General features: G+C 45.3%; 2 protein-coding genes across 6 annotated transcripts; one reads left to right on the plus strand and one right to left on the minus strand.

Moving 5' to 3' along the window:
- Positions 1 to 2,943: 2,943 nt before the first annotated feature.
- On the minus strand, positions 2,944 to 14,028 carry DYRK3 (dual specificity tyrosine phosphorylation regulated kinase 3). 3 transcript variants are annotated; one of them, XM_061454834.1, is made up of 4 exons: positions 13,920 to 14,028; positions 13,147 to 13,262; positions 8,009 to 9,539; positions 2,944 to 6,371 (listed from the first exon to the last, which is right to left on the minus strand). In XM_061454834.1, exons 1-4 carry the CDS (start codon positions 13,957 to 13,959, stop codon positions 6,259 to 6,261), a joined length of 1,800 nt encoding a protein of 599 aa, XP_061310818.1. In that variant the 5' UTR covers positions 13,960 to 14,028; the 3' UTR covers positions 2,944 to 6,258. The 3 variants fall into 3 exon arrangements, with proteins under 3 accessions (XP_061310818.1, XP_061310820.1, XP_061310819.1); XM_061454836.1 differs by lacking the exons at positions 13,147 to 13,262; positions 13,920 to 14,028 and adding an exon at positions 10,386 to 12,756; XM_061454835.1 differs by lacking the exon at positions 2,944 to 6,371 and having other exon boundaries at positions 6,965 to 9,539.
- A 310-nt stretch (positions 14,029 to 14,338) lies between these two features.
- EIF2D (eukaryotic translation initiation factor 2D) lies at positions 14,339 to 23,805 on the plus strand. Of its 3 annotated transcripts, XM_061454843.1 has the most exons (15): positions 14,339 to 14,510; positions 15,366 to 15,556; positions 16,129 to 16,212; positions 18,181 to 18,271; positions 18,935 to 19,042; positions 19,489 to 19,775; positions 19,990 to 20,107; positions 20,521 to 20,566; positions 20,676 to 20,779; positions 21,158 to 21,316; positions 22,020 to 22,109; positions 22,214 to 22,309; positions 23,039 to 23,159; positions 23,298 to 23,472; positions 23,543 to 23,805. In XM_061454843.1, exons 1-15 carry the CDS (start codon positions 14,455 to 14,457, stop codon positions 23,611 to 23,613), a joined length of 1,797 nt encoding a protein of 598 aa, XP_061310827.1. In that variant the 5' UTR covers positions 14,339 to 14,454; the 3' UTR covers positions 23,614 to 23,805. The 3 variants fall into 3 exon arrangements, with proteins under 3 accessions (XP_061310827.1, XP_061310828.1, XP_061310829.1); XM_061454844.1 differs by lacking the exons at positions 20,521 to 20,566; positions 20,676 to 20,779; XM_061454845.1 differs by lacking the exons at positions 14,339 to 14,510; positions 15,366 to 15,556; positions 16,129 to 16,212 and adding an exon at positions 16,248 to 17,581.
- Positions 23,806 to 25,388: the final 1,583 nt, after the last annotated feature.

Below are 25,388 nucleotides of genomic sequence, written 5' to 3' on the forward strand. Positions count from 1 at the left end.
CAGCACTGCTGGTAACAAGAGCATTTATTAATAACAATTAACAGCATTAATTGCCAATAATCAGCAGCTGGGCCTCACTGATCTCACCAAGCAGGGAGTGCTGCCTGCCCTGCCTGCAAGGAGAGGGCACTGGGGCAGCCCATGAGAAGGTAAAGGATTTACATTGGATATTGGGGAATAAATCCTTCATTCTGAGGGTGCTGAGGCGCTGGCACAGGGCGCCCAGAGAAGCTGTGGCTGCCCCATCCCTGGCAGTGTTCAAGCTGCAGCCGGGGCATAGGCACCCCCATTTCCCCCTCTAGGGGGGGAGGCAACACCAGAGCTTAGCAACACCTTGAGCCTCCCACCTCACCAGAGCATCCCTCAGCCCCCATCGCCCTCCCGCATGGGTACCGGTGGTGCTGACAGGGCTTTATCTGGGTGGAAAAACACTTGGGGCACCGAGCAACAGCTAAAAGTGCCTGGGGTCAGGTCCCGAGCAGCTGCCGGGGCCGGGCTGGAAGGGCTTTGCCCTGAAGCCGCTGCATCCGCCCCGGCGTGCTCACCCCAGTAACAGGAGATGCCACTGCAGCAGTGCTGGGACCTGGCATGTGGCAGGAGCCAGAAATAGACCTGTTTGTGTGGCAACTGAGAAAACAGCAACGGGAGCAGGCAGGTGGGGGGGGGTCAATGGTTTGGTTTGAGGCCAGAAATAGGTATTTGGGTGGAAGAGATGTGTTTATATTTGAAAGGGGATTTGCTTGGGATGGGAGCCCCATCAGGAGCTGCGCCTGCCTGTGCTGTTTCCATGCAGGTCTGCGTCTCCCCTGGCTCCAGCAACACCAGCGCTGCTTTTCCATGCACCACCCAGTTTTGGATGCTGTGTACACTGGGACACGCTGGCTACGGAGCCAGCAGGGTGCAAAGGCAGGCTTGAAAAGGCTTGTTCCAGCGTCCCATCACACAGAGAAGCTGTGGCTGCCCCATCCCTGGCAGTGCTCAAGGCCAGGTTGGACACAGGGGCTTGGAGCAAGCTGTTCCAGTGGAAGGGGTCCCTGCCCGTGGCAGGGGTTGGAGCTGGAGGAGCTTTAAGGTCCCTCCCAACACAAACTAGGCTGGGATTCGATGAACCAGGCTGCGCCCCGATGTTCAGAAGACATCACCCACATTGCTGTGTGCTATCCCCTTCCCACAGTGGCAGGATCCAGTGGAAGGAGGAAGCTCCATGGCCAGCAGATGGTTTGATAACTGAGTCCAACTGCTTATATGCAATGTAAGAAAGGAAGGGGAGAGCCACCTGAAACGGGGTCCACCAAAAGCTGCATCTCTTGTGGCCCTATGGGGAACTAAAGCATCTTTCTGTTGCCAGTTCATAGGAAGGGCCGTGTGTGCATTAGACCCAGCACTGTGATGAGGAGAGAAGCTCTGGGTTTAGTTTAATAGAAAACAAACATCATCAAGGAATATTTATCAAGGTTTGTGTCATTCTTGCTCCTTTCCCATCACACGGGGATGTGTCAAAGGATCACGCTTAACCGTGCAAGTGCGTAAGAGGGGTCTGGAAACAGTTATAGCAAAGCATGTGATTCCACTCAGCCAGGGAAAAGAAGAAGGAACTCCAGCTCGGAGCTCTTTTATTCTCCTGCCATCTTATTGCTGCTTCTGACAGCCCCACCAGTGTCCCACAGGGCGAGAAAGACAACGATGAGGGAGGTAAAATGCTGCTGCGCAAGGAACTGCAGGCAGAGCATGGAACCAAACCCTCGGGAGCTCAGCTCCACACGATTGTCACTGCAAAACCACCCGGAATGGCTGGGAAATGGAAGCTGAGCTGTTTGCTGCCCCCCCAAACAAGCAGCGTTATAACCTGCCCATGGCAGGGGTTGGAACTGGATGTGCTTTAAACCTGTCTATGGTTCTATTCTATGATTCTAAAGGTGCATTTTTGAAGATCACTGGGGTGTAGGCACCTGGAAGGTGTTGGAAAACACAGGTACCCCCTCCCAGTGCCCAGGGTCCTGCACGGAGGCTGTAAAAGGCAAAATTGCCTGTAGCCACCCCTGCTTTTTCCACGTTTCTCTCTATCTAAAGAAGAAATCAGGATCTAAATCCTCTCCACATGGAGGAAAAGGTGGGCAGCACATTTCTGTGGGCGTATTCATTAGCCCAAGCCTGGAGGGTCTGCCCATCTCCCTTTCCATCCCATGGCAGAGGAGCTGGCAGCATCAAGCCCAAACCATGCCAAAGGCTCATCACTCGCTGAGCTCCACACAGGGCACCAGCAATGAAGGGAATGGTGAAGGGGATATACAAGGGATATACAGCTCATGTCTCAGAGATTCAGCCTCAGGCCAAGGAATACCCCTCTCTGCTTGCCTGGCATACTTACTCTGTGCTTATGGCTTTGAGAGCAGAGTTCTGGTGTGAATGACTTGCATGACCCCTCCTGCGTGATGACTTTGCAGCTGGCTGCCCACCGCTCAAACCTCAGTTCATGTATGCATTGTTTGATCATATAGGTCCTAGCTAAAGGCCTGGTTATTCCAGCATGATTTCATCTTCAGACTATTCCAATATCCACTCATGTACTGTAGGCTACCCATTTATAGGTTTCTAATAAAAGCAAACCGTCCTTAAGAGGCTATTACTGGGTTTCTCCTTTCGGCCCAGGGATAAGCAGGATTCTGGGCTTTAAAAAGCTCTCCAGTGGGCTCAATGAGAAAGTGACAACTGAAGAATGTCATGGCCGAGCTGCGCCGCATTCTAATTCCAGCCCTGCTGAGGAGATCAGAGCATTCCTCACGTGTGGCACAGACACACTGAAACCATCTCCTCACACAGAGCCGGAGAACGTTCCAGGCATCTCCAGCCAGGTGCCACACAAGGTAGTGTGGCACCCAACCCAATCCAAGGCAAATTACATCATTGGGAGAAACGAATACTTAAATAAACCATAATCAGGACTTTGCTAAAGAAAATTCTGTCTTTATTTTCCTTTTAAAAATGAACCGGAATACAACTTGAGGAAATATCTGTTCATTACATTGAGATACGATAGCTTGAGACCGACTTATTCCCAAAGTGTTCCTTCACAGAGTTATAGTCACATGCACCTTAAATGTTTCCTACAGTCCCCACCATATTACACCTCATCACAATACTTATAATAAACAGGCTAACCTGTAAAGTCTTCAGACGTCGACATTGGGTATGAACATCTGCAATGTGTAAGAACCCCTGAATAGTCATTTGATTGCACCGAGACAGATGTAGGCTGGTAAAATAATAAGGCACAGTTCTCCGGATGGGGAGCACGGGTTAGTCTTTAGCAACACTGACTTCCTGAGCCAGTCAGCCCGTCTGCAAGAACTGCATGTGGAGTCCCTCAGTGCAGGGACAGCGTTCACCTACCCAAGCCTGCTCTGATGGCCCCAGGGTTTTACCTGTTCCAGGGGGGTTAAAAAGCTCTATCAGTGGAGAATGCAGAAGGGCTCTTGTATGGGAGGAACAAAGTGTATGCACCTCCCCAAACCCTTATCAAGTTAACAATAAAAATAAAACATAAGAAATATCAAGTGGTATCTGTGAGAAGCTCCAAGTATAAACCCATGATATCCAGTTTACGGAACTGCCAGGAACCCACAGCTCCGGGCGCTCAACATAGAACCAAGTTAGAAAAGCCCTTTAAGGCCATCAAGTCCAACTGTTACCCCAGGACTGCCAAAACTCCTGGCTTTCTCACTGAAGCAAAGGCTTTCTGCACAGTGTGGCTTGGATCTCAGCTGGGTGCTGCAGGGAAGGGCTGCAGAGGGATCCACAGGACTTTGGCTTCCACTTCCACAGCAGCCTGTGGGATTTGGAGCCAACATTGCAGCAGGGATGGCCGGGTGCAGAATCAGCCGTTTGCTTGTCGGGCTAGGATTAGTAAGACATTGCTGAGATCATCATGTGTATGTTCCACAGCCAAAACAGCTATTAGTATTAGACAAGGAAAAATAGAAAGAGCTGTAATCTGCAGTGAATACCCCTTTAAAAAGGACCCCACGTTTAGTCTGGAGGTAGTTTTAAAGCAGATGGGTGTTGCAAAGAACCTCTGCTGAGAAAATGCTGCTTAAAAAGTTTTCAACTGCATCAAAGTCCCAACAGGGCACAAGGATTGGAAGGAATTTCACACTGAGCAACATACTGTTCCATGAAAGCCACAGAATCCCAGACCAATCTGGGTTGGAAAGGACCTTAAAGCTCACCCAGCCCCAACCCCTGCCACAGGCAGGGACCCCTTCCACTGGAGCAGCTTGCTCCAAGCCCCTGTGTCCAACCTGGCCTTGAACACTGCCAGGGATGGGGCAGCCACAGCTTCTCTGGGCACCCTGTGCCAGCGCCTCAGCACCCTCACAGCAAAGAACTTCTGTAAAGCTTTCCAGTAAGTCTGTTGTGAATGCTCAGGTCACTGCACAATGGGATAAAAAACTCTAGCAAAGAGCATCTGTTGTACACAGATCGCTGGGATCAGGTCGCAGTTGGAAAACAAGCTTCATGTTCAGCAGCTGGTGTTGGTAAGATCAAACCTGCAAAGAACTAAAGGCAGCCTGGGGGGGGGTGTGCCTGTAGCACCATGCTCTGCAGGGAAGACAATGGCTTCCCTGTCCCACCGAGCTCAGCGAAACCCAAGTGGCTCCCTGCGTGGACAGGCATTAACTACTTGGAGCCCAGTGTAAAAGCAAAGTGTATCTGTCAGATGGGATGTTCAAGGTGGCATTTGTTTAGATGAAAATACTGCTAAACCCAACAGCTGGAAATGCAGACAATAAACAGAGCATATCATTTACAACACAAAGACAGCAGCAGCATGGTAAACATTGGAAACGTAAAGAAGGTTTAAAACAGAAACGTGATGGCTGTTCTGCTGTAAACCCAAGTAAATGTGCATTTGTTTTGTGCTGACTTCCTAGAACACAGCTGAAGTTCCAGTGGAACCTCACCATGGCTGGCAGGTTAACAAACCCACAAAGCAGAGAGTGACCCCAAACCCAAAAGCTGCTCTGGTAATCTATTGAGACCGGTTTAGTTTTAGATCACTTTTGAAACCACACCATCCAACCACGCAGGCCATGGTCCAACCCTCCACACATGGATGTGGGCAACTGTGCTAATTCACAGGGAACACAAGTTAGGTGCTTGCAGGGATGATTCCTCAGCTCTGTCCCAGCTAGGAGATGTATCAGCTCACGTGGAGGGCTCTCCCAGCGCGGGGATACTGTGTCTACTCACTGAAAGCAACCATTTCATAAAGAAATGGCTTAGTTACTGGAAACAAGACCAAAATATTCCCTGGAATATTTATAGAAAGGATGGAGAAATCCTTTTCAACACAGTAACACACTGCTGAGGCTGCTTCCTTTACCTCCTCACCTACTATGGCTATGTAGACAAGAGCCCCAAATCAGTAAAACAGTTAACTATGCTCTTCATTTTCAAATGCAGTCGTTCCCAGGAAGAAAGATCTAGTCTTACAGAGACACAACTCATAGCAGGCACCCTGTGCAGTCAGGTCATGCTCAACACATTTTCTAGATAAAAAGGAATTAGTTCTTGCCAGCTAATTACTTCAGCTGCAGCTTTACAGCACCAACCTTGAGATTGCTGTGTGTACACCAGAGGCTCCCACATTAGAAGTTACCCTCTAGCAACTACTTCCCAGAAGCCACAAGAGAATGATTAGTTCTCCATTTGGCATTTTAGAGAGGAAAACAGTTTAGAACCAAGATACTGCTCTGTGTTCCTAAGAGAAGACCTGTTTGTACAGCTCCTAGCGCACCAACACTCCACTGCCTCCTGCCAGGCTCAGACACCACCATCACTTTATGCTCTCTATACAAAGTGCTTTCCTATGCATCTTTCCTAACAAGCTATTGCTCCTGAAAGGTTTCTTTCTCCTCACTCACCAGGTATATTCTGTTAAAAAATGCATAGATAAAGGGCAGAGGAGGAAGAAGAATGTTCCTGGCTTCTGAAAACATGCCACATCTATTAGCAATTCTGCTAAAATCAATGGTATCTGCTGCCACTTCCCCCCAAATCACTTCCCCAATTCGCCATTCAAATAAAACTTCACTAAACCCATCAAAATAAAAATATACCAGTCATGTATTATTGTGAAGTAAGCCATGAACATACCATAAACCCTAGTACTACTTGTAGCTGCACAGATAAAGGTTAGACTGTTATTTTACTATTCTTAGTAAGCTTATTGACCTCACACTCGTAAAACAAAAGAACTCAGAAAAGCCATGTACACGAGAATCTCCATAAAACAACAGCCTTGGAAAGTCTGGAGCTTTGGCTCTCTTTCTGATGTTTTATACAGGTCTCCACCCAGCATTTCACCAGTGCTGTAATTAGAGCAGATGAGAAAATGCAGCCCCATCTTCTCAGAGGAAGGGTCTTGCATGGAACACGCGTTCACCTTATCTTAAAATTCCCCCCTGATACTCCCTTTAACATTAAAAACCTGCTACACAGAAACTCATTCGATCTAAAACCTGTTCAGAAAAAGCTCGAAATTGTGTTTAAAATTCTGTGCAGGCACCTGGCAAGAGATCAGATGGTTTTGCAAATGGACTCGGGCCATGTGGCTGCAAGAAGTAACAACCCGAACAAGTTGGGCTGTTGTGATTACAGCTCACGCCACCTTTTCATGTTCTGGGAAGATAAAGGAAGAGGAAATACAAGCTCACGGATTTCAAGAATGAGAAAACACAGACATCTCTCTCTCAAGGACCTGAAGGAGTAAGATTAGAAGTAAAGCAACTCCTCCCATAGGGCGTTTTGATTTGGATTCACCAGTTCTCGCACCTTCTCAATCTTTTCCTGGTATTCCACAGATTATGCTTAGATTTCAGAGCATGCTTCCAGTTATTAGGTGTGCCCCTCCACTCCCAGTTTCTATTTACAGTCCTGGGCCTTACGAACTTGTACTGTCTGATAGGGGTGGCATGTTTGCTTTTTATTAAAAGAGCTCCATGTACTGCAAAGGAATTCACTCTACAGGGGAAAAACTAGACATTAAGCTGACCAGAATCTCAAAGGTGTGAATAAACCAGCTCTTTAAGTTCATCAGTTTTGGTTTGTGAACAACACAGGCAAACAAACACACACACCTGGCAGAACTGATGCTGAAAATGAGTAAATCTGAGCTCCCAAGCAACACGGAATCGATTCATTAGCCCTGAACAAACCAGCACACACTTGGAATGGATCAGTCCTGATCTTGAATTCCCCTCCCAGCTTTCCATGGACTTCTAAAGGAAATAACAACTGCAGAGAAGCTGTTAGTTTGATTGAGATATATCCTCTGTTTCAGGGCATTTCTATGCTCCTTTGGAGAAAGACAGGTAATGTTCAGATGATAAACTTTCAACACCAAATTCCTTTGGTGTCTACATCCCATGGTACTTCTAAAAATCTCAGTCAGGGTAGATAAGGGGAAAGCAATGCAGAGAAATTAAATTCTTTAAACATAAGTTAGCAATTTGCAAGTTCCTAATGCATTACATTAACACATTTGTGCTTTTGACAACTGATGTAAAAACTCTCCCCAGAATAAAAAGACTTCAGTTGGAGATGAACTGAAAGATGTATTTTAAATCCATTTTCCTTGCTGTCATAAGCAAAAGAATCTGTTAAACCGTCCTGATAAGAATCAGTTTGATTTCTAACCCAGCATTACTGGCATGTCTGCCAAACTGTCGTTTTCCTCAATAGCTGAGCTGACCTACCCAGTCAGGTAATATATGCACCACATTGTGAATGAAACAGTTGGATAAAAGTTAGCCCTTGAAATGTGTACATTTTGATGGAGCTTTTTGTAGTTGAGATTTAGCCTCTAATAAAAAGTAAACCCATTAAAAACCTCTGCATTTGACTTCCTTACACATTATTAACAATTAAAATACAAGGGATGTATTCTGGAAATGCATCATTCTCCATTAGCTGACCAGTTTGGGTAGCACAGTACATAGAGGTATACCTCCACTGGAGTCAGTGGTTAAGTTAGCCCTCAGCTTGTTGGCTACTCCAACTACAGGAGGCAACTTGGAACCTATTCCTGTGAAAGAACTTGTGTAGCTGGAAATCCTCTTAGTGGAGGGTTTGTCAGTGCTGGGTGGTTTGGGCGTTCGTTTACAAATCCAAGGGTGCCTTAAAGCTTGACCCGGTGTCATGCGTGTGGAAGGATCCCAGCTGAGACATTCCTTCAAGAACTCTATAAACAAGGGATCATCACAACCTTTCAGTGCTGTCACCCAGTCTTTGTTCCCTGGAGCACCTCGGACTTTACCCCGGCGTGATCGACTCCCATTAAGGGTCACTCTTCCGTCTGCATGTGTAGTCACAGTGCAGTAGCGAGGATGACCCTTAGAGTTGATGAAGTTCTTGGCTCGCTTGGATTGATCCAAAAGCTTCTGAGGTGGCATTCCAAGAAGTTCCATCATACAAGCCAGTTGGTCTCCCTCATCCTCTCCAGGAAAGAGAGGGTATCCAGTCAGTAGCTCCACCAGAATACAGCCAAAACTCCACATATCTATGGGCATCCCATAGCGACTTCCCAAAATTACCTCTGGTGCCCGATAAAATCGAGACTGAATGTATGTGTAGACTCTTTGGTGCTCGAAACAGCTGGACCCAAAATCTATAACCTTGATTCCACTCCTCCCCTGCTGTTTTAGGAGGATGTTTTCTGGCTTCAAGTCACAGTGTATGATTTTGTTTCTATAAAGGGCATCCAAACACTGCAGGATAGAGTGAGCAAACTTGCGTACCAGTTGAATACTGAAGCCCTGAAACTTATTTCTTTTAATCAGCTCATACAGGTTCATACTCAAGAGTTCAAATGTCATACAGATGTGGTTCCGAAAGGTGAAGCTTTCCAGCATGTGGATAACATTCATACTGCCCGTTTTATCCTGCTTCTTCAGATGCTCCAGAATCCGGATTTCTTCTGCCGCTTGGCGATGGAATCTCTTTTCATTGCGCACCATCTTTAAGGCTAAGTGTTGGTGGAGTTTGTGGTCGTAGACTTTAGCAACTTGTCCAAAACTGCCCTTGCCAATGATTTTGAGGACTTCATACCTGTAAGCAAGATGGTCGTGGGGCACGTGAATGTAGCTGCCTTGTTCATCATCATAGCCTCCGTTGTTGGGACCACCGATTACCCCTTGCCTCTTTTTTGCAGCTGGACCCACAAAGTAGATCTCAGAAAAATTAAATATCTCCTGCTGTTCATAAGCAGATAACTGATGTTTGTACTGTTTGACAGCTTGCTCTGGAGCTTGGGAAATGGCTTTATGTGCTTTTGAGGAACTACCACCACCTTTAGAAGTGCTTATGCTCTCTATACTTTTATCTTTCGTCAGGGAAGGAAGAGATCTTTCTGAACTAGTAATTCCCGTAGTCTGAAGAGTGCTACTCCTTCTGTTCCCAGAGTCCTCAAATAATTGCTCCACTTTGACCTGACTTCCAGTCAGAGAGTGATCCTTCATCCCAAGTTTGTTGCTAGAAACCTACAGATGAGAGAAAAAATAAAAGCTTTATTTTACCATTTAAAGCACAGACTGAGAATAAAATCAACACCATGTAAAACATCAACAGATTTTGCATTTCCATTAGGAACAAATGTAAAACGCCTGACCTAAACTCACTTGAGTTACAAGCATAGTTATAGAAGGGTACACAGGGAATGCAGCTTACTAAAACAAGCACCAACATACTTTTAAGTCCATAAAGGGTAAACCCTGGACAGTCAGACACTCCACAAGGACACAGTACCTATCTCTCCTAGCATGCTCGCAGTCGGCAAACAGCCGGGGAGCAGCTATGTTTAGCTCTAACCGTGGGTGCAGCAAACACAACCAATGACAGATGCAAGCTGCACCTGTCCGAAACATGCAACGTAACATCAATGCACAGGAATATTGCAGAGACAAGTGTGCCAGAGGAGACAAAGAAATGAGAGAGCAGGTGACATGAGGCTGGTAGAATGGGCTGAGTGAGGAGCAAAAGGGTGACAAGAGAGAGATGAACCATATTTAAAAGTGAACGAGTGGGTTTTCTGTGAAGGGGAAATACCATCATATCCACAACTCCCTTCAAAATCATGAGAACTACACAAGTATCTTAAGACAGACTTTGAACAACTGAGAACTCTCACTCCAACTTGGTTGACAGTAGTCTGTAACCACTGCCTCTTACCACCATATATTAAGCTATTTACATCTGAAATGGACATATAAAAGGCAAGAAAAGCACTGTGAAATGATTCAAAAGTGTTATTTTTACAATCTAGTAAATGCTGAACTCCCCGGTTCAGCTCCTTACTAGAAGAGCAGCTATCCCCCTTTTCTACTCACTGATGCTCCATGCTGATCAGCAGCAGTGAGGTGTTGTCTTAGCCCATGCAACCCTGAAGAAGCCACGACTTAGAGTAGCAACATCTGTTTTCCATTTTGGCCTTTAATCTAAAAATAAAGACTTGAGGCACATGCCAAAGCGAAGCCCTGAAAACCAAAATAACTACAGAGGAATCGAGCAAAAAATATAAATAAACCTGCAGATCCACAGCAATAAAACCAAATTCCTTTTTAGTTACATACAATCCAACATCTCGGCACAGTCAGTAAATCAGGGAAGTGAATGTTCTTGCCAAAAACAACTACACACGTCTCTTAAAGAGTCTGTTTGTTGGTGCTGCCTTGAAATGTTAACTCTTGCTCGCAAGCCTTCAAAAAAAGGCATTTCCTGCAGAAGTCACTCCTTATCAATGGCAAGTAGGGGCTGTCGGATATATCCTACCAATTGCACTACTCTGGGTCCTATCAACCCCCAAAATACAGTGCACTGGGAGGGACACACCTTTCCACAAAGCCTGAAACACAAAAACAAAGCCCAACCCTGGTAGCTTCGAATAAACGCCTTTTTCTCGGAGCCTGGCTGAACCTGTGAGATAAGAATGACACGTGCAGAACTGCCTAAAAGACTACTTAGTGCAGCAGACTCCAACAGGGACTTCAGAGATAAACATAAGCACAGAATAAGGTTCACACTTGCTTGTTTTCATGGAGGGGACAGGAGAGAAGGGGAAAACCAAACCAAACCAAGCCTGTCCCATAGCAGAAGTCCAAAACACGGTGTTAACTGTCTGAATGTCACCAGTTGTAGCAACATGGAAGTGACCTTGCAATCAGTACTACACCAGCAACTGCTGTTGCTAATGCTGCTGTTTGTAGCAAACATTTGGTACCTTTGAATCCCTAAATAAGGAAGGGATTCATAATTCCACTTATCCTGCAACTATTTCTTAATGAAGAAACTACACCTTTGGATCTCAAACCCAACTCAACAGCCATTCAAGCAGCGAAAACTCCAATTTCATCCTCAGAGAACCAAAACCTTTTGCCATGTGACAATGAGACACAAATATAGATCAGTCTTAACTTGAACTCAGAAGAGCTACACTCAAAGTCAGATGACTTCTGGGGAACACGAGCTTTCTTTCAACAGCTTCTTTTTACAAATCACAGGCTGCACAGGTTTTGCTTTATTGATAAAGCGCTATTTGCAGTCAAGAAATTCAACTGACAAAGAAGATTTTCACATACTTATAGCAGCATTTTAACTGAGAAAGAAACCTTCAACCCAGTTCCCACACAACTGGTTTTGCACAAGCGCATCTGAATTAAACTGAATTAAAGCCGTGTACTCTCAAAGCAGAGATATTTGTGTTCTCTTATAGCTAAGATGAAAAGAATGTACAGCTGCAGACATCAGAACCCTTGAATTGTCATGGAACATTACATTGTAATAACAAAATCTTGCATGAAGGAAAACAAATATCACTTCTTTCCAGATATTTTCCCATTAAAACTGAGCATCACGATGTTCATTCCTGCACACTTCATCTCAGTTCTTGCTCACAAGATACCACTGCGGTTGTGTTTTTTAGATGTGTCATCATGGCCAAACTAAGCGCTGTATAATCCTTAATCTTGCCTTAAGAAGTAAACAGGCTTGATGGACAAAATACAAATGAAGAGTGGGAAACACAATGTTCACAGAGTTATAGCTATATTTGTATTTAACTGGATAGTTCCATTCCATTTTCTCTTTGGTTATGAACAACTCAAGTTACACTATGACTTAAAGCCTGCAGTTTAAAAGCTTCCATGTCCCCGCAAAAAAACCCCAAACCACCCACTGCTCTTCAAACTCCACTACTCAACAAACCTCTGTTTCCTCTACTCTCTCTCAATATTGCCAAAAAGGGAAAACACAAACCCACGCTACTGAGTTTGCCCAGTGAATGGCATGGACCAAGCTAATTAATATCTGCTACAGTAAATTCCCACAAGGTGATGATCTTCAAATGCATCTTACTCCGTGAAGTGTCTATTTTCACTTCTTAGAAAGTGGGTTTTTTTTAAGCTCAAGCTCCTTCACTTCTGCCAGAATTCAACAAGAGCCAGATCACGTTTAGAAAGCATACAAAGGTCAGATCACTGTACAGCTAAACACGAGCATGACTGCTCAGCTGAAAGGGAAGATCTCGTAACTCCACATCTGCTGAGGAAACAGTATGCTTATGAAGAAGCACGTTAACACCTTCACTCCATAAAGAGCTATTTTGCTAGCAAGCAAAGCAGCAGATAAGGGCAAAGTTTTCAGAGAGGAAAGATACTTTTGTAAGACGTTTTGGCAGCCATGCAAACCCACGCTGCTCCTCCTGCTGTTCCCAAGTACTTATCTCCCTGCATTTTCATGAGGGAAGCTAAAATGGAACCGTGTTAAGAGGTAAAACAAAGCATCTGTGGATTTACATACTTACCAACATACAAGGTGACATGGCACAATGCTCCAACCTTCTGGAAAGCAACTTTCTTGATTACAACAGGCTGAGGATAGTAAGATGATTTCTAAGGCTGCCTAACAAGCTCTGTGTTGAACACAGTATCATTTCTATGCTTAGTAAAAGCAATAAGCAATCATGTTAATAAGCTACTACAAAGCTGCACATCCCACTTAGATTTATTCTTTGTGGGGAGACATCTAACTCCTTGACAGTTCTCACTTCCACACAACACAACGTGAAGACCCAGACGGCTTTAAAATACTCACATTAGCTCTCGCCAGGGAAGGAAGTCCTGAGGGGCTGTGTTCTTCATTTGTAGCCTCTTGGTACCTAATTTGATCTATCCTCATGTAGGAGTCATACAATCCATCTCCAAACCTGGCTGCAAACGTCCCACACACGAGCCAGTTAGTCACAACAATTCACAGCTATACAGACAAAGCTGAAATGTGTCTCAGCACATTTCAGGCTGTAAAATCATCAGTTCTTGTTCATTTAATAAGCGACATTTAGGATTTAACTGTGTTTTAATACCACAACAGAATGCAAAGCTCCTGGAAAACCTTAATTTGCGACTCTTTAAAAATCAGCTTTTGCACTGCAAATACATCTTTAATAAACACCAACAGATGCACTCCCCATTTTCCCTTAAGTAGGATAATCCCGAACTGGCCTCACGGAGAGGGACAACCGAAAACGAGCCTAACTGGAATCGGACTATCCTCTAAAGTAGGTTACCCGTTGAAAGCGATACGTGGGAATTACAGTTAGATTTGCTGCCGGGGCGTGCGTGCGTGAAACAAAACGTTCACGTGCCCGTCTGCACCGTGACTGCGGACAAACCCCGTTCAAGAACCGAGAAATGCAGCTCCTAACGCTGCCGGCTCCGCATCGCGCTTTGCCAACGGGAGAAGCCCCGGCGGGAGCGGCCTGACCCGGCCTTCCCGAGGCCTCGCTCCCCGCCGGACCCCCGCACCGGGGAGGGCCCGGCGGCCGCCTCAGCCCTCTCGCAGCCCGCCCGGCCCCGCGGCCGCCTCACCTGCACCGAGGGGCGCCTCCGGCTTCCTGCCCAGCAGCATGGTGGCGGGAGGGGAGCGGCCCCCATCCCCCGCCGGGCCCGCGCTCCGCCGACCGGCGCTGTCCCGGCGCCCGCCCGCCCGCCACCGGCCCGGCCGTTGCCAGGGAAACCGCCCCCCCCCGTCACCCGCCGCCGGGCGGCGCCTGCGCAATGGCGGCGCGGGGGAGGCGGGAGGAGCGGGGCCTGGCCGCCCGGGGCCGCGCTGCGCTCACCGGATGGGCGCGTTACGTTGTGAGCCCCTGCTCAGCCCCTCCGCCCTGCACCGCCCGCTCCTCGCCGCTCCCGCTGCTCCCCCGCCCCGGGAGACGCCCCACAGCAAAGCCCAAGCGCGGGGGAAGGGGCCCCGTTAGGGCTGAGCCCGCTGCGGCCCCGGTGTGTCCGGTCTCGGCGGGGCCCGCGGGGGAAGCGGTTTCCACCCGGACGCTTTAGTGCGGCGGGACCATGGCGGCTGCCGCGGCCTGAGCGGAGCGCGGTGCCGGCGGGGCGCGGGCCCGCCATGTTCTCCAGGGCGTTCCGGGTGAGATCCAACACCGCCATCAAGGGGTCCGATCGGTGAGTGCCGAGGGGGGGGGGGCCGGAGCCGCGCTCCTCTGCGGGGAGCGGCTCAGGCCCGCCTCCTGCGCTAGGCCCGTCCCGGTGCTCGGTGGGCCCGGCCTGCCGTGGCCGGCTCAGCGCCCACAGGGCGGCGGCGGCCGTCGGCTTGCGCTTGTGGCAAACACGGACCGGCGCTCTGAATCCGAAAGGTACCCCTCGAGAGAAGGTGCTAATGTAATTAAATGAGATTCAGGTTAATTATGTCGAGGCCTAACTGGTCCTTCCCCTCTGCATTCCGTGTAGTGATGGTGTCTGACTTGCCGGCCTCTTAAATTCACTTGATGTATCTGTGAGTGGCCACACAAACCCGCCTTGTGCTGCTCACCACGTCTTAAACATCAGTTAAAGTGGGGGCAGAGGGAGAGTTCCAGCTGTTTCTCCGTGCTGTAGGTAACAGAGCCAGGCTGAGCAAGTCCAGCACTCCCAGATCTCTGCTCAGAGCAGTAATGGAATCACAGCAGGAAACAGGGGCAAAGACAGCAGCAGAAGATGTTGGCAGGTCATAGAATCATAGACTGGAATTGGGTTGGAAGGGACGTGAAAGCTCATCCAGTTCCAGTCCCCTGCCACAGGCATGGACACCTTCCACTGGAGCAGTTTCTCACTGTTTTAAAGTAGAATATGAACAGAGAGAACATATTTGGCCTTTTCTCAGTATTATTCCAGCTATCTCATTTGTAAACCCAAACACAAAGCTATCCTGTGTGAAAAGGTGGGAATCTCATGAACAACCAACAAAACAGTAATGACTGTTCCACGAGTTAGTTTGAGTCTAGACTGCTTTGTAACACGTTTGTGATTTTATCATTACAGGAGAAAACTACGAGCTGATGTTGCAGCAGCTTTTCCTAACCTTAGTGCTGAACAATTGGCTGAGTTTATTTCAAACAAGGAAGAGCTTAATGTCATCAAAATATACTGTCACAAAGGGGAGGCTGTCACTGTTTACATGAATAACAAGAACCCAATACTGTTTGAAATCGAGAAAGCTCTGTATCCAACAGGTATGGGGAATGGACTACAAAAATCCTCCCTCTTTACTTACTGGGCACCAGCCTTTCCCCAAAAGATTTCCTTGCATCTGCCTTAAGTACTTACCCTATAATATCGGTATACTTCATAATCTTCAGTGCATTTATTCGAGCAACATCTTTGCAAAATTAATGGCATCTCTGGGTTCTTTTTGCAAAGGGAAATTGATCTGATTTGAGGTTAGAAACCAGGACACAAGTCATAGTTTAGCCTCTTACCCCCCCTTTGCTCTCTTTTGTCCGCTGCAATTCTCCCCTCCTGGAGTAGCAGTTTAGTTCAAAGTGTCCTTGACTTAAGGAAAATGATGCAAACGTGTCTGTATCCTTTAGAATAATTCTCAGGAGCTTGAATGAACAAGCAGTTTAATTTTCTCCATCACTTCTGTTAATTGTAGGATTGCTCTGACTTCAGTTTTCTTGATTGCCCAAGTAACAGGGGGAGTGTTTAGTTGTGGTTAGTATTGTACTGCTTAAAGATGGGAAGAAGCAACAGCTAGAGAAGTTTTCAGTGACGTATCTTTGAATCTGGTTCTGTTTTGGGACAGTGTACACCCTGTGGGTCTACCCAGATCTTCTCCCTGCTTTCTCGACATGGCCCCCTGTGCTACAGAAACTAGCAGGAGGAGCAGGTAAGAGGACTAGAACTTTGCCACAGTGCATGGGTAAAAGGAGTTGCCTTCAGGGCTTTTTTGATGTTATCTTTCCCAGTGGCAAAAATGAACTTGAAACAAAAAAGGGTAAAGAATAAGCACTCAAAAGTAATTCATGGTGGTGACCTAAAAAGGGAAATTAAATGAGCTGTAAAAAAGCTTGTGGATGAAACAAAGTAGGTTAAGCTGTTTAAATGCACTGTTCCATGTGGGAGTGTCAGATCTGGAGATACCTCCTCAGGGTGATGAGCAATGCTGAGCTGGGACACAGAACTGCCTTTGTCATTGGTCTTTTCTATTACTTCCCTTGAGCAGCTGAGTTACTTTGCTGCCACCCCGCTTCCTGTCAATTCAGAGGTGAACTAGCTTATCCTGTGGATAAAAAGCAAGTTTATATTGGAGCCTGAAGTTGTAATCACTGTCAAGTAAACTGTGCTTGTGCAGGTGAGGTTGAATTTGAATTCCTGGATTTCTGGCTCTGCCACCTAATTATGGATCAAGGCTAACAAGAAAGGAGTTTATTTTCTGGAACCTGCTTTGGATGCATTTCAGCCTTAGAAGAATCAGGTCTTTATAAACTTTAAATTGCTGAACTGCTCAACCAGAAAAAGATTAAATTGCAGCTGCTGCAGCCTTAGTCTGGAAACAGAAGTGTATGTTGGGAAGAAATGTCTTTTTCTCATTACATAGGATCTAAAGGAGTCCCTCTGCTTTTGGGGAGATAAAGTGCGTGAATGTGTAGCTATGATAGACATCAGAGCAAGCCTTGCTGCTGACTTGTAGTGACCTAGTTTCTGGGCAGGGGAGGGAAGTCTTACTAATGGGAGAAGAAGGTTGATGAAAGAGGGCTGCAGGTCATTCATCTCCCATGGCAACCAGGCCACCTCTGGGTATGATCCAAAGATAAGAAGCTGGCCAGTGACAATGGCCAACAAAGGGAGAGGTAGAGCCACATCTCAATAAAAAAAAAAAGAGGAGGAAAGACTATCCAGTGCTGCAGACATGGAGGGAGGGAGCAGATTTAGGGAGCATTCAGTTACAAAGAGAAGCAAGGTAGTGCAATTTGTGAATGTGTTCTGTGAATTTAAATACCTACTGTCTGTCCTGGTTAGTTCCATAATACACACATCTGACTTACCTTGTCACATTAAGGTCTTTGTGTGATTTCTGCCCTCAGAGATGTGGATACTTGCTTGCAAGTGCAGGATTCGTTCTAGATTTGCTGAAAGTAGTTGTGACAGTGAATGGGAGGAAAAATACTGTTGGCTTCTTCAGCATAGGCATAAAATCTATGATGCTGAGAAAGAGAAAAACTGAGATGCCTTCAAAACCAAACCATGGAACACAGGTCAGTCTCTGAGACAGCAGGCTCTAGACAGCTGAAGCTGCTGTGAGGGAGAGCAGAAGCTCTTTGTATAGTTCTGTGATGATGTGATGCCACATGTGCAACAACGAAAACTGTTTGCTTACATGCCAATCTATTCATCCCAGGTATGAAAGCAGGAAGCACAGTAGAAGGTGTAGCGTTTCTGTCCAGATTAGCCAGGAGATGGTTAAGGCTTCTTCCTCCAGCTGAGGAGAGTTCACAGCTGAATGTAGCTATTGTGTGAGATCAGGAGGGCTTGGTCAGTACTGGCAAATTTTAGGCAATTCTCTCCTCAGGGAGAGAGCTGCTGGGATAACCTGCCCTTGGGACAGGGGTGAATAAATGGGTAGTTTGAGACACACCTCATACTTCCCAGTTCTGCAGATTTTTGGGATGTGCCCAACAGCCTTGTGAATGGGATCTCCACAGGGTGGTAGCAAGAAGTGCTGTCTTACTAGGAGACAGTAGTAGTTGTAGCTGGCATGTGCTCAGCTATTAAAAGGCTTGGATTTTTTGCTGAGTAACAGGAGGGATGGGGGTGGAGGACTTTCATTGAGAAATGGATGTGCTTTATTCTTCAGATCTGATGCTGCCAGGAGTGGTAGTGCCACCTTCTGGCTTTCCTCAGGTAGAGCGGGGCACGCTCTGTGCTGTCACTCTTTTGGGAAACAGGTACGGAGGATTCCTTCTTCATGTCTTTGCTTAGAAACTAAACATGAAATGAAGCTATTTCTTTTGCAGGGAGACTGGGGGAATTTGAGGCAATCAAAGCAGAATGGTTCTCATGCGCTTGGTGCTCTGTACACTGGAAAATAGAGCAGAAAATAAAATCCACTTAAGTTTCTGCGTTAGGATGCGTTTGAGCGCAGGTAGACAGCTTTAAAAATTGGTTCTTTTGGACCTTTGGGGGCACAAGTGGTAGATTTGGTTTGAAACAGTAACTTTTTAAAGAAAAGATTGTATTCTGCACAGTTGTCTTTCCATAACTGAGGAAATTCAGAATGAGGGAACTGTGCTAAAGCTGTTGGGATTTTCCTCCATGATAGTCTCTTTTGGCAGTGCGTATGCTTCTTGTATTTTGTTAAAGTAAAGAATGTGTCACTGCACAACTTTCAGTTCAGTATCACAGCTGCATGTATCCTTGGGATTCTTTGTAAGACTTCACATCCAAGAAAGATAACCACAAAATACCTAGATGCTTTAAAAATAGTGGCTCGTAAAGAGCAAGGACAGTGTAAAAGAAATTCAGTATATCACAATGGCACAGGCTGTCTCTGTCCAAGTTGCACAGCGTATTTGTACTGCCTTGCTGTAATACTCCCTTCTTTTTCCCAGAGCTCCAGTAGCAGTTGGAGTTGCCACTATGTCCACTGCAGAGATGCTGGCTGCTGGAATGAAAGGGAAGGGCTTTGCTGTCTTGCACACTTACATGGATCACCTCTGGTGAGTATCATTTTCTGACAGAAGCAGGTGTCTGTCCTGACATCTATCCACTGTATATCAGTTCCTTCAACCTGAGTATAATTATTATAGAAATGAAGCTGGAACATCTCTGTTAGATACTCTGATATTAGAAAATCATCTTGTTCTAGAAAAAGTGAATTTTGAATCTTTTTTTCTTAAAAATGGTTATCTCTGCCAGTGTCAACTAAATAAATGATTCACTCTGCATTTGGATTCAACTACTCTGCTCAGTTTTAAATTAACATTCATGTGCAGAACATAGAAATTATGGAGGAAGAGGAGTTAAAAATATATAGTTTTGAGAATGCAGAAAAAGATCCATGCAGCTGCCAGTGCCTTTTTATCAGGCTGACATTTGTTCATTGTCCTACGGGCTTCAAAGCAGTACACAGGAAGCTATGTTATGTTTTCTCTTCCTTTTATAGGGAATATGGTGACAAATCTAATCCTCCTACCTTAGCTCCCTTGGTAACAGATTCTGCTGAAAAGGAGAATGCTGAAGATGAAGAGAGAGAGGGGAAAGAGCCTGTCATCAGCCTGTCCACTGATCCATTGCAGCAGATGAATGTTGGTGATTTGAGCCTCCAGGAGCGAGACAGTTGTGCAATACTGATGGGAAAGGAGGAGCTCGAGGAGAACAGGGCTGCAGAAACAGCTGAGGATGCCAGTACAGAGGGGCTGCAGGAACCTGAAGACAGTAGGACTCCACAAGGTATTTTTGCATAGACATGAAACCAAATTATGCCCCTTTAGTTTCCTGGAGCCCATACTCACAGTCTAGATTATTGTGCGTTGTAGACAGCTCACTGTGAGAATGAGGTAGAGACAATTCTGTGGGTCTTAAAGACAATCTGGAAGAGCCGAGTGCTGTGTTCTGAAAGACACAGTACTCACAGCTTGCTTGTCCTTTTTTTCCCTCCCTGCAGAGCAAATGGATGCATTATTTAATCAGTGCTTTTTCCATGCCTTAAAATGCAAAGTAAAGAAGTCAGATCTTCCTCTGCTCACCAGCACATTTCTACGCAGCCATATGTTCTCATGCTGGTATGTGGTAAGATTTGCATGCTGGGTTCTTGTCTTTCAAACTGTGGAGATCAAGTGTGAATATTTAGGATGAAGTTTCTGACTCAAAAGTAAAACTCAGTCAATCTCTAAGGTTATTTCAGTTCTTACTCTGATGTGAAGATGGTCCAGACCAGGATATGCACTTGGTAGCTCACTGGAGTTGGCTGACATTTGTTTCTAGATTGCTTAGTCACTTAAATGGCTGTTCGCCTACCCACAGGAATGTCAGCGCTAGTTTCACTCATCATGTTCTATTTAGTAGCATGTTTGAAGTAATTCTTTCTCTGTGTGATTTGTATTTGTGCTGTTAAGAAACTTCTAGCATAAGTAGCAAGATTTAAGAAGTGAAGGGTGACTTGTAACTAAAGACCTTTTAAAAAATCCGTTTATAGCCCTGCTGGACAGCAATTGGACATAAAGAAATCAAGCTATAAGAAGGTGAGATTTTTCTGGCTGGTTAAAGCAAGTGACTTCAAGGCAGTCAGAAATACATGGAAAAGGGATTTAAAATGCTTGACTCCACATTTCTGATTGTTACTTCCTTCAGTTCTCTAAATTCCTGCAATATATGCAGCACCAGAAGATCTTACAAGTGAAGGAGCTGAACAAAGGTGTCGAGAGCATCGTGGAAGTGGACTGGAAACATCCAGAGTATGTAGAATATCGTAGTTTTTTAAAGAGTTGGTAGTCTCTGAATCAAAGTCAAATATGCTTAGACTAGCTGGACAGATTTACGTTTCCCCCAGCGTCTAGGGTTTTACTCTGAGTGAAAAGTATTTAATATCACCCGAGTGAAGGCACTTACTTATGTGTACATTTGAAATATATACAAGGACAAATACAGTGATTGCAGCTTATGCTTCAAAAGGCTGTTGATCATGTCCTTTAACCCACAAACGCTGCCCCTCCTGCAGTGGAATGCATCTGGGGGCACTGGCATACTATACAATACATTGTTAGGTTTTAGCTTTCCAGTGAAATGGAAGCGTTAAGTTTCAATCCCCTTACACCAAATAATTCTTGTTTCAGTGTTAAAGCATTTGCAGTACCTGAAGGATTTTCTTCTGCCTCTGCTGCTCATGACAGCAAGAGTGAAGACAGAGAACAAGCATACCATGCTCCTGAAATCATTCCACTTTACGGGGTATCAACAAAAATGATCCCACTCTTTCAGGAATCTGGACACAAGTAAGCACTGGACAAGTCCAACAAAACCATTGTTACATGAAGAGAGATACTAACAAATCCATGCTGTTACCCTGTTGTTAGCCCTCAGGGGGAGGGCTGTCAGGAAAGGTGATGGGAATCAAGAATATATTCATTGTTTCACAAAGGGAAGACAGGCAAGAGGCTGTGACAGCTGCCTTCAGTGAGTACTCACATTACTTCTCCCACAGCTTAAGGGGGTGATAAGTGTCAAAATTGATATAATTTACTTGGATTGTATTAGTTTGCCATTGGATAAGGCATATTCTACCCTCCCACATTATGGTTTACTTAAAAGGGGATGCCCAGATAATTTAAAGAACTCACTTGCCTTCTTATTTCCTAACCTTGTCTGTTTGATGTAGTGTAGATAGCACTCAGCAGCAGCCTTTCTTCAGCTTGAGCACTGTAGTACAAGTTACCCACAGTCCCCTCAAGTTAGGGGTGCTGTTAGGCTCATCCTCCCAAAGTAGGCTCCCAGAAGCAAGGGGCTGAGAGTCTCTGTAATTACTGTGAACCTTTTATCAGGTGTATGGCAGCTGAGGTGTAACAAGAAATCACTCCCTAACTGATGTATTTCAGTACTGAGCTGTTGCTACCAAATGTAGTCAGGGTAGTTGCTGTATTCTTAGTGACAGAACCCAACACCTAACTACTTAAAGTAAAAAGTTTTCTTTCTCTTTAGAAAAGGCAGCAGCCTCTCAAGCAGTGAGGTGAGAAACATCATTATTAACTATGTGAAGGCTAATGAGTTGGTGGATGAAACAAACAAAAAGTAAGTAGACATGGCATTTGTCCTGCCCTGCTTCCACAGGAGGTGCTGAAGTGGGAGCTAAAACGTGAACTACTTTGCTTCTAATGCCTGTTGTTGTTTTGTAGCCTTGTAAAGGTGAATGCCATTCTGTGTGACTGCCTGTTAGATAAATCGGAACAAGATGAAATCTCACACCTTAAATGGGATGACCTCTTGAGCAGGTGACTGTTTTCCCAATGTGGTGTTTATGTATTATGCAGCTCTATTGCATGCACCTCAAAGCCATGTGTTACTGGAGCTACCTAACTTGGAGCTTCCTACTGGTAACACAAGAAAGAAGTACTCTGAGACCTCCGCTTGGAGGCTTTCTTAATCTTTACCATTTAACAAGCATCTAGCATTAACTGTTGTTAGTTTTCCATTTATCTGCTAACCACTAATCAGGGAAGACTTACTAATCAAACAGTGCCTGGTTCTGTGTGTGATCGTGTACATATTTATAAAGCCATCCTTTGGAAGAGGTGGCTGAACATGCCCCTTGCAGGCAATGGTAGTCATCCTGCTCTTTATGTATCACAGCTTCTGTATTTGGGACCTAAACCCACCTTCTAGATCCAAGAGGCCCTAGTATCTGACACAAGACCATTGTTCCCACACATTGAGAAACTTTGCCTCAATAACCCCAATGTCTTACTTGCCTTGAGCTTCTTCATCACACAGTGCTTTGGAGGCACCTCCAGCCTTTCTTGATTTCTGAAGCCAGGTTTGCTCGGGGGACAGTAACACAGCTAATGCTGAATCTCAAACTGAAGTTGCTTCACTCATCTGTGAAAAATACAACTGAGCAATAGCTTAAAGATAAAGAAGATTTTCTGCTGCAGCAGAAAAGCATCGGTGGTACCAGCCTTGCTGTACTGTGTACACTAACTGGATGTATAAACTGTGTTCAGGTGCCTTGAACGACTGCAGCCCTTGCACCAGGTGACATTTTTTGGACAAGAACCTGTTGTGAGGAAAGGAAACATTGAGCCCATCGACGTAACCATAGCACAGAGGTCATCAAATAAGAAGGTAAAAAAGAGCTAAAATGAGGGGGTTAGAGCAAAGCCCAGATTGTGAGAGCATCTTTGGCAGCTCCTTTATCTTGGGGTGAATGAGCCATGACTTGCTGCATACAGTGATATTTGCAATCATTATTAAAACCTGTAGGTGACGATTATCAAGAACCTTGAGCTGTATGGACTAGACCCACAGTGTGTGGCCAACATTCTGCAGCAGAAAGTACAAGCCAGTGCCACCATCGCCCCAATACCAGGAACAAAAGACAGAGTTCAGGTCCAGATCCAAGGCAACCAAATCCATCATCTGGCCAAGATGCTGCTAGGTAAGTAGGTTCAGGAACTGGGCTGGGACTGAGCTCTGAGTATTTACCTGAACTCTTGGTTGTGTTGCAGAAGAATACCAGCTACCTCGGAAATACATTCGAGGCCTTGAGAAGGCTCCAAAGCTTGGCCGGAAAAAGTAAGAGGGAAAATCTACTGTAAGAATTACTCAGATCTCATTATTTATACAAGTGTTCTGCCAACAAATCCAGGCTAATGGAGGGGCCCTCATCATTCAGAAACGAGTGCTGGAGGTTTACAAGGTCTGAGATTCACCCCAATATTAATAACTGCTCCAACTGTTCATTTTTCATAAAATAAAAGACTGAATAAACTCCCTGGCATTATCCTTTCTCATCTATTTTCTGGAAGTTCCTAATGGTGCACTGGTTTTCTGGCTATTTAACATCTTTGGTTTGCATCTTTTAACAAAGGTGTGGTAGTAGAACCTCCACTGAAATGAAAGCAAAGTACATTCCAACACATTGTCCTGCAACAGGCCAGTGTGTTCTGCCATAGATGGTGTATGTCAGAAGTAAAACCCGTTTGGTTTTAGATTTTAGCCTTTTAAACGTTACTAGGTATTAATATCAAACACTTTAGCACTGAGAATGAACTCCATTAGCTGGATTTTTATGGTTTGCATTAATTTTATATACATATAAGCATATTTTAATGTACAACATCAGCTGTGATTTATCACAGGTAGCAGGTCTGTCAAATCTAGATAAAATAGAAGATGAATGGAACACGTGGGTCAGGGTGCACAGGGGTGGATGTTCTGTACCTCTTTAGCTGAAGCTTCAGCACTTCACAGTAGGATTAAGAAAGATTCCTCTATTTTCCCTTTAGACTTAACACATGAAAGTTCCATAGGAGGGCGCCAGAAAAGAGACTCCTTTCATTACTGACAGTTTTATTATTGTTGTCTTTTACACTGTCTGCATATGAACAAGGAGTTTCAGAACCTTCAAAAGAAGCTGGAAGTGAGACATTTTTTAATAAAAATGCCATAGAATTACTAGGGGAGTAGTAAAAATAAATTACAGCATTGCAAAATGCATCTCACTTTGCCATAGAAGCTTTGCTAGTCCATTCTATACACAGTATTTTACATGGTTTACAAGAGACATGAAAAATAAACTCACACCAACTAGGCAAGACAAGATGCTAAACCAAAGGCACTGCCAACAGGAGTTTGCGCTTCAGGGGCTGATACTTCCATCCTAAACACAGAGAGTTTGAGTTTCCAGATCTGCTGATTCTTCAGATGCCCCCATATCTTGAAAAACCAAAAGAAAGAGCCCTCCCTGCAGGAGGTTTTCAGCAGCATTCACAGTAATTGCATAAGAAGCCATGCCTTCTACAAAGACATGCTGGGTTCCAGGGAGGGAGAGGGGAACAGTCACCAAAACTCAACAACGAAAGAGGAAAGCTTTACAACTTTTAGCCAGAAAGGTTTAAGGGATTTAAAACCAAGCATCTGGATCTTACTTCTCAGAACCAAGGGCAGTTTTTACAGTGTTCTTGCTCTGGACTGAACAGATTTATACAGTGCTTTGAAACTCAAAGCACTCCATCAATGATATTTAAATTCCATCAATGATATTTAAATCACAAGTGCACAGTGAAGTAATAAGCATTCTTCTAAATGGACAAACAGCCCCAGAGCATGAAAAGTGCTGCTTCAGTTGGGCTGCTGCCATGTTGTTAAAGGTCATCTGGGTGTAGAGTACAGTACAGCTGGGAGGCCCTTCCTGCACTGTGTGCCAGAGGCCAGAGCCCTGTTAGCAAACCCTTTTACACCTCTGACTAAAGCGTGAGCTGCAAGGAAGCTTGCAGAAAGGGGCGTTCACACAAACCGAGGGGCTTTCAGTGATGCAGGTACTCTCTTATGATTTATAAACACACTCAAGTA

The sequence above is a fragment of the Pezoporus flaviventris genome, unplaced genomic scaffold (genome assembly GCF_033815535.1).
Source record: "Pezoporus flaviventris isolate CSIRO_AGI_PZ_B2104156 unplaced genomic scaffold, CSIRO_AGI_Pfla_v1 ptg000017l, whole genome shotgun sequence".
Taxonomy (NCBI): domain Eukaryota; kingdom Metazoa; phylum Chordata; class Aves; order Psittaciformes; family Psittacidae; genus Pezoporus; species Pezoporus flaviventris.

Coding starts and splice junctions, on each gene's coding strand:
- DYRK3 (XM_061454834.1), bottom strand. CDS start 13,959: ATGCTGCTGGGCAGGAAGCCGGAGGCGCCCCTCGGTGCAG. Junction 13,263..13,919: donor GGAGGCGCCCCTCGGTGCAG/GTGAGGCGGCCG, acceptor GGACGTTTGCAG/CCAGGTTTGGAGATGGATTG. Junction 9,540..13,146: donor CTTCCCTGGCGAGAGCTAAT/GTGAGTATTTTA, acceptor TCTCATCTGTAG/GTTTCTAGCAACAAACTTGG.
- EIF2D (XM_061454843.1), top strand. CDS start 14,455: ATGTTCTCCAGGGCGTTCCGGGTGAGATCCAACACCGCCATCAAGGGG. Junction 15,557..16,128: donor GAAAGCTCTGTATCCAACAG/GTATGGGGAATG, acceptor GTTTTGGGACAG/TGTACACCCTGTGGGTCTAC. Junction 19,043..19,488: donor ACTTACATGGATCACCTCTG/GTGAGTATCATT, acceptor TTCCTTTTATAG/GGAATATGGTGACAAATCTA.